Genomic DNA, 7,688 nt, shown 5'->3' on the forward strand with positions numbered 1-7,688 from the left:
TCATTTCTGGGTGCATTTAGTGAAGTAACAAGTTATGAGAAACATTTACTGTTGATTATTAAAATGACTGTTTATGGGAAACTGAGTAACTTACATTGCCAAGTATTATTTTAATACTAAGTCTTGTTTAGTAATAGCAATGTAATAGTAATAGTAATGTGAGAAGCTTTTATCTTACTCCTCATGGCACAGAATGAATAGGGTCTTGGGTTTTATACCTTTGCCGAATGATGACTTTTTTTGTCAGAAAGTTTTCTCATTGACGGTCTATGGGCAAACTAATAAATGGGATGTGATCAGCATCATTTGGCTTGATTTGGACTGTGTTCAGACATGCCTTAATGACTTCCTCAGTATTATTGTCGACATCTTTTGCCCTCTTTCACTTTTAAATCTTCAAATAATTTTCATACTTTCTTTAAAGATTTTTTTTTTCAATGTGGTATATGGTACCGGTGCACCTAAACCCATTACCGTGCTGCTCTGAGCAGCCTCTCATCAGTTGATAGTGTTTTGCACCAGGTGGCGCTGGTCCATTATGATCCCAGTGAGAAAAGCATGCAAACTCTGTGAGGTATGTTTTAAAATGCTGTGTATTAGAGCTAATATTATAAGGGGAAAACACTATAATCTTACAACCCTTTAGGTGGTGGGAACCCCGAGGGGTGTAGCATTGAATAAGCCTCCAATCCATGCATGGCATGCTGGAGACACCCTGTTCATGGAAGATATTTCCACCTTTTGATCATTTTAGCTACTATAGAATTTTCTTAAAAGGAAACGACTCCATTCCTCACTTCTGCTGTCAAACAGAAACGATGTTCATATGATAACTTTTTGCTGCACTGTTAGATAAAGGCAACAACACACAGGTGATGTAATTGCTAGTACCGAGTGGATGCTGCCCGTAGGCTTCTCTGGTACGGTTACCTGGCCAAGTTTATTCTGTACCCAAGGAATATGTGTAGCAGAACACAGCCCAAAGGCCAAGCTGGATGTGAAGCACAGAGAGAAAAAACGTGTAGTACATAAGTGATCTCTCTGCAGCTTGTACGCAATGGAGAGGGACAGGAACTCCGCTCAGAGTTAATCTTTGTGCTTCTCTCAGTCATCAACAAGCTGAAAACCTCAAGAAGAAAAAATACACATTCTGAATAATAGTAAGTTTGAGAACATGGAACAAATGGAGAGAACCTCAAGTAGCTGGGTCGGGTAATTACGTAGGTAGCACAGATCCATTATTGCTTATATTCATGTGGCCCAATGTGAAGCTCTTCAGTCCAATTGCTCCACCCGGGATACACAGCTGGCAACTTCCCTGCTTACAGCAGCAGGCTACTGGATCACCTGCTGCTGCATCAGCTCCTCAGTGTTGCTCTTGACTGTGTGACGCAAGTCAGCAAAAACAGGGCACAAGGCAAACTGAGATTTTAGCACCTCCAGGGGCTTTACCATGGCCATTTGCATCTTTGGTCCCTGCTCTGACTGGGGTAGAACTGACTTTTCATTGTATGGTGTTGCGTGCCACACCCTTGCTGTGGTAACCATTCCCAACAACAAATCACTGCTGGCATGTGAACGTTGTATCTTGTTCTATTCTATTCATAGTCTTGCTTGATGACGCCCTAGTGGTCCTTGGCCTTGAACTCTAGGAAGACACCTCCCATCGCCCTGCACGCACATAGTGACTTGCCAGTTGGCCATGGATGTGACAGGAGAATTTTCTTTTGCCATGTCGGCATGTCAAGAGGTTCGTCCCTCAAAATACTACAGAAAGCTGGATTTTTTGCACTCCCTAGCCTACCACTTTGTGAGTGCCAAGTGTGGGCTGAGATGATGGCAGATACGTCACTTTCATGAGGCTGCCAGTTCAGTCACATGATTTTAATAGAAAATTTCTAATTCCTTACGTTTTTCAGCTGATACAAGCAATATAGAAGATAAAGCATCATAATCCCTGAAGGCTGGACATTTTTTAGAATGATGATTTTTTAACTTTCTGTACAGCCATAAAACACCTTGCAGACTAGATCCTTGATTGGTCCACGTCCTTCCCTGTGACCTCCCAGTCTTCTTGAATTGGCTGTGAGCGGGTAACTGGGATAAAGAGTTATCAGGGCTTTTTAGATGGTTTTGAATCTTTTTATCTTTATCTTTGAATCTTTGAATTTTTTAGTTGAATAGATTTTAATTATTCCAACTGCAGTTAGGAATGGGATAACTGAAATAACTTTTCCATGCTTAAGCACGCTTTGGTACTTTTTCTGGTATACCCAATACTTGAGTCTTCAGAAAAATGTTACTGGTTTGGATGTTCAAACCTTATTTGCCATAATTCCTCACCATAACCGCCTATTAAGATTTTCATATGTGAATGCCTACCAGTAAACTGACAGCTGACTCTTGTTTTTGTGCATTAATCTGCGTGAATTTCACATAAAACTCATTTTTAGGTGCTATGTAAACATCAAAGTATAACTTAATCTCTAATCTCAGAAAAAAAATCTACTTCCAAAGCATTTGACAAACAGATTTTTTTGTTTTAAGTTTAACTTACAGGGAGGGAGATGCATTTTGTGGACACATTTGAGTAGACTAATAAATAGTATTTGTATATATGTAACCAAAACAGTAATTTATCAGGTAGGAGACAGATGCAGGGGAATAACATGCCAATCTGCATATACAGTTGTGTTGTGTTCATGATGAACTGCTGTTTATTCAGGGCCAGTGTAGCTTGGCAGCATCAGAAGAACTGTTAGCTAGAAGATGATAAAAAATTACCTCAAATACAAATAGCAGAAACGTAAAGCAGAAAATAAAATTTGTAAGACTCTGTTCACTGGCAGTTATCAGAACTGAGGACCGAAGGCAGATATTTATACTTTGTGCATTATGTCCCCAGGTAAGAAAGAGGGATGTATGGTTTATGTTGAAAAATCTAGGTAATTCAATGTGGGGCTAGTCCAAGTATAAATAAGAATAGCAATGGTAAATGCAATGTTCACCTCCTGCGTATTTGGTGTGTGGTGCATGTGAAAATAAGCATATTTTTTTTGACACAGAGATTTTAAAACTAGTATGCCTTACTCTGTTCTCATTTTGGGAAGTTACTGTTTTGAAGACTTGCACAGAATTCGGAGCAGGAATAAAGGAATCTGAAGGAATAATCTGTGGTAAAATTGTATACAATCATATAACATCATAATGGATACATATAAAGGGCTGTAAAATTAAGTTAGCACATACAATTTCCTTGTGAGTGCCTGATTTTGCACCTCAATACTATTATTTTAACATCTGTTATTTTAAGTGAAATATAGACAGAAAAAATTTCACAAAATATTTTTAATTTTCTAACAAAAAAAGGCTTTTTATTCAAGAAATAGTGGTAGCCCACTACTTTTAAGCAACCTTACAAAAGCAAATAACTGGAAGAAGTAAGAATCCTGTTTCAGCAGCAATTTCAAGAAGGCAAAACCTACATTTAGTATTTTAGTGTTCTTCAAAAATAGAAGTCCATTACTGTGCTGTGAGATCAGTTCTTTTTTTTTTTAAGCACATAACTGTTTTGACAAATGGAATGGAATTCTGTTGCCAGCTACAGACACTGATGCTTATTAATGTTTCTGGCTATTTTCACCACAGATTTGGATAGAAAGAGCAAGGAAAATTCACTGACATTTCTTTCAATTTCTTACCGTATTTCAGGACTGCGTGTTACACAGGAGTCTCGCTGGTGATCTGAAAGCATTCATAGATAAATACGGGTTTGATGTACTTGTCATTTTGGCCAACTGTTTGTCAGATGAGAAGCAAACCAAACGACAAATAGCAGTATACTCGGAAAACTTAGAGCTAGGCAACCAAGTAAGTACCTGGAAAAAGATTCAAATAATATCTTTCCCGAAAAAAAAAAGTTGTGGGGTTTTTTTTGTTTAAAGTAGTGTATACCAAAGTGTTGAATAATTAGGTGGGGTGACGAAGTAGCAACAGCTGGCTGGCAACTGAGTGGCTGTTTGAAAAGGCTGCATTATTTAGATGATGCAAAATGAAAGACTGTGATATTTATCATTGGTTTGGACCAGCCTAATAGAAAAAGTGTATGGTTATAAGAAACACAGATTTCTTAAGCCAACAACTAATATTCATTTGGATTTTCTTTTACTAATGAAAAGTGAACTTGAAAATCAAATGGTATAATTTCAAGTAAATATTCTGACCAATTACATAATACAGATTTTGTGTTGATCTTCTATTTTAATACTTCATCTATTTAGGGATCATAATAAGGCTGTTACAGCAAAATGGCCGAGGAATAGCTTAATAGGAATAGATAGGTATGGCTGTGTTACATGGTGAAGTAGTCAGTATGTGCCCTTATGCCCATGATTGCAATGGCTTTTGAAACATCCTATTTTTCAACAGATCTGCTGTGAATTAGAAGAATGTCAGAATCCTTGTTTGGAGCTGGATCCTTTAGAATGTGGATGTGACCAAATTCTCATTTACCATCAAGAAAATTCTTTGGTGACCTGTGATCAAATTTTTCTTCTAATTAAGGAAGTTATAAATAGAAGACAACCAGAAATGGTATCAAACAGTAGAACTTCTTCTACTGAAGCCGTTGCTGGAAGTGCTCCACTTTCACAAGGATCTTCTGGTATTATGGAGTTATACGGTTCTGATGTAGAACCACAGCCCAGTTCGGCCAATTTTATAGAAAATCCTCAAGATCTAAATGGATCTATGCAAGCCCACGTTGATGTTAATGTAGACCTTGTGAGTCCAGACAGTGGATTAGCTACCATTAGAAGCAGCCGGTCTTCCAAGGAGAGTTCTGTTTTCCTTAGTGATGATAGCCCTGTTGCAGAAGGTGCTGCTTCCCATCACAGCCTTCTGCCTGGCTTTGACTCCTATAGCCCTATTCCTGAAGGAGCAATAGCTGAAGAACAAAAACCTCAGTCTAGAGACAATAGCGATAACTTTGATCTCTTCAATTTTGATCTAGCACCCGTGGTTACAGCTCCATCCGAGTCATCTTCTCGTTCTGTTGATTGTTCCCCAGCAGATGACTATTTCCTTAATAGTGATTCATCAGAAGGACAACAACTCACTGCGCAGAAAGAACTTGATGAGGCAAACCTGCTAGAAAATGATACAGCAAATTTCTCAACTGACTTACTTATGACAACAAATGAGGAAGACAATTTAGCTGAATTTGATGAGAACACAGGAGAAATGTGTGAGAAAACTTCAAGTTTGATTGATTTAGGTGAAGGCGATTCTTCTTCACCAGAAATGTTGAAATCTGCTGATTCAAGAATTCCACCAACTCCTATGAACAGCCTTGTAGAAACTTCACCATTAGATAATGGGCAGCCTTTATTCTTCCCACAAGATGTTGTTAAAAAAATTAATGAAATAGATGGCACAAATTATTCTCAGTCTCGTGTTAGATACGGGAGCTGGTGGGATGGCTTTGACCTAGACTCCAGAAACGCTGATACATGGAGTTCAAGTGAACAGGAATCTGTATTTCAGAGCCCTGCCTTATGGAAAGATTGTAAAGAAAGTCCCTCACTACGAGAACATATTGATAGAAGAGCCTCAGATTCTGTGTTCCTCCAAAAGCAGCCAAAGCAAATGGAATACATGAGAGCAGGTCTGTGGGATAATCAGTTTAAACAAGATAATTGGAACCATGAGAATCAAGAGAAAAACAGTGAACATTCACATTTGCAAACTGCTTCTTTAGAGGAGACAAAGCAAGAACCAGAAAGCTTTACTGACCTGTGGGAGGTCTGTCAGCCGACACCTGTGATGTTAGATGCATGGCATCGTGGTGAAGGGAAAGGTAGTCAGCTAGCTGGAGACTCTTATGAAGTCTGGACTAAGTTTGATGCAGGAGATAGTGCTCGATCCTCAGAAAATGTATGGAACATGCCCACACTGGACAGAGAAAAAAAACCCCTGAATATTCCTGAGGAATGGGCCATATCAAAAACCAGTTTATCAGATTCTTCAGAAATCACAGCAGACAACGAGACTGAAAATCCACCTATCCAGGTATCTCCAGAAGCCTGGGATAAAGAAAGATATCATTCAGCAGAAGATTATGGAAAATCTGAAGATGCGGATTCTTTTTTCAACAATATGCAAAATAATTCCAAGCTGCAAACAGAGGAAAAAACTGCATTTGGTGACGCTAGACATAGACCAAACCAATTTGAAAATATAGAAACCTGGAATATGTATGATAAAAACATCAGGAAAAAAGTAACAGAAGTAGTGGTGCCATGGGAGGATACCTTCTTGTATAAACACTCAGATGTTAGTTCATCAAACATAGGTGAAGATTTAGTTGTTTCTCCACCAGACACCAATTATTCAACATCTGATTCGTATGTATCACCCACATATGTGGAAGATGAAAGAGAAAATGAGGACAAAGATTTTGACGAAGAAACAGTTATTGATAAATTGATGAACCCAAATTTGACTGAGCCAAATGTACTTCAGAAAGGAAATCAGGAACCATTACCTCTTGGAAACATGACTTTTTCGAGTGCTGGAAACACAAACATCTGGAACGCTCCCCTAAATAATGTCACCCAGCTACAAGAGAGAAATTCTGAAATTACTGCTCTTTCTGCCTATGCTAAGCCTTTCCTTAATTCAGAACAAATAGCTAATCAACATTTTTCAGCTGAGATACATACCAGTGAAAATAATTATTCTATATCTGAAAACAGAAAAAACCCACCGGTATACAATCAAACAGTGAATGACTTATCACCACCACAGAATGAATTAAATCACAGAGAGACTGAAGCTGAGAATGTAGAAACAGTCAGCAGTGTTCCTGTAGAAGACACAGACACATCTACACCAACTTCAGACACTGGGAATGGTTTGGATCTGAAAATCCGTGACTTAGGGAGTGAGGTACTTAGTCAGAAGACAGCACAAAACACTGCTGATGTTGATGAAAAGGTGGATAGTCAGGATTCAGTGCTGCAGCTGAACTCGTGGAGCTTACGGAGTGAGCAAGGTTGTGTGGAAGGCTGGGACAATGCCATTGCCACCTCTCAGGAAGGAAAAGAGGAATGTAAGAGAACAGATGAGACCCGTGGACAGCAAACGATTAGTGATGTTTATAATAAACCAGTGCAAGAGGACAGTGAATCTTCATGTAACGCAGATTCAGAAGAAAACAGGTCAACAACTGAAGTTCCTAGCTCCCCAGAAAAAATGAGGAATAGTGTTAGTTTGGAAGCGTTAGTCACAGAAAATGAGTCATTTCCCAATCAAAGCAATCCAGTTAGTCAGGAAGAGAGGAAAGACTTGTCAGAGAATAATGTAGAATCTTCGTCAAGTGCTTCTGAGGAAGGCAGAAATTATGAATCTTGTGATGACTCCAGACCACGAAATTACAATTATAGTGAAACGTCACAGCTGCTTTCTGAGAAAGCTGAAAAGGAGACTACAGTGACAGAAGATGCAACGAGTCCTGAAATTGAAAGTATTTCTGAAAGTTCTGATAAGTGTAGTGATAATCCTGAAAATAATTCTGCTAAAATGCCCAGAAGCTCAGGCATCTGGAATGACTCTGGAAATAGCGGTTGTCACCTAGCCACATCAATTCCTTTGATGAATGAACTACAAGAAGCACTAGGAGAAGGGAA

General features: G+C 38.8%; 1 protein-coding gene across 1 annotated transcript in view; it reads left to right on the top strand.

Annotated features, from left to right (window-relative positions):
* The window catches only part of PRUNE2 (prune homolog 2 (Drosophila)), a 159,460-nt gene that overhangs the window by 97,680 nt on the left and 54,092 nt on the right, over positions 1-7,688 (top strand). Inside the window, exons 8-9 of the mRNA XM_009882758.1 lie at positions 3,712-3,870; positions 4,429-7,684. Coding sequence (XP_009881060.1) covers positions 3,712-3,870; positions 4,429-7,684 — 3,415 coding nt within the window. The remainder of the gene's footprint in view (positions 1-3,711; positions 3,871-4,428; positions 7,685-7,688) is intronic.

This window comes from Charadrius vociferus, unplaced genomic scaffold, assembly GCF_000708025.1.
Source record: "Charadrius vociferus isolate BGI_N301 unplaced genomic scaffold, ASM70802v2 scaffold560, whole genome shotgun sequence".
NCBI classification, from domain to species: Eukaryota; Metazoa; Chordata; class Aves; order Charadriiformes; family Charadriidae; genus Charadrius; species Charadrius vociferus.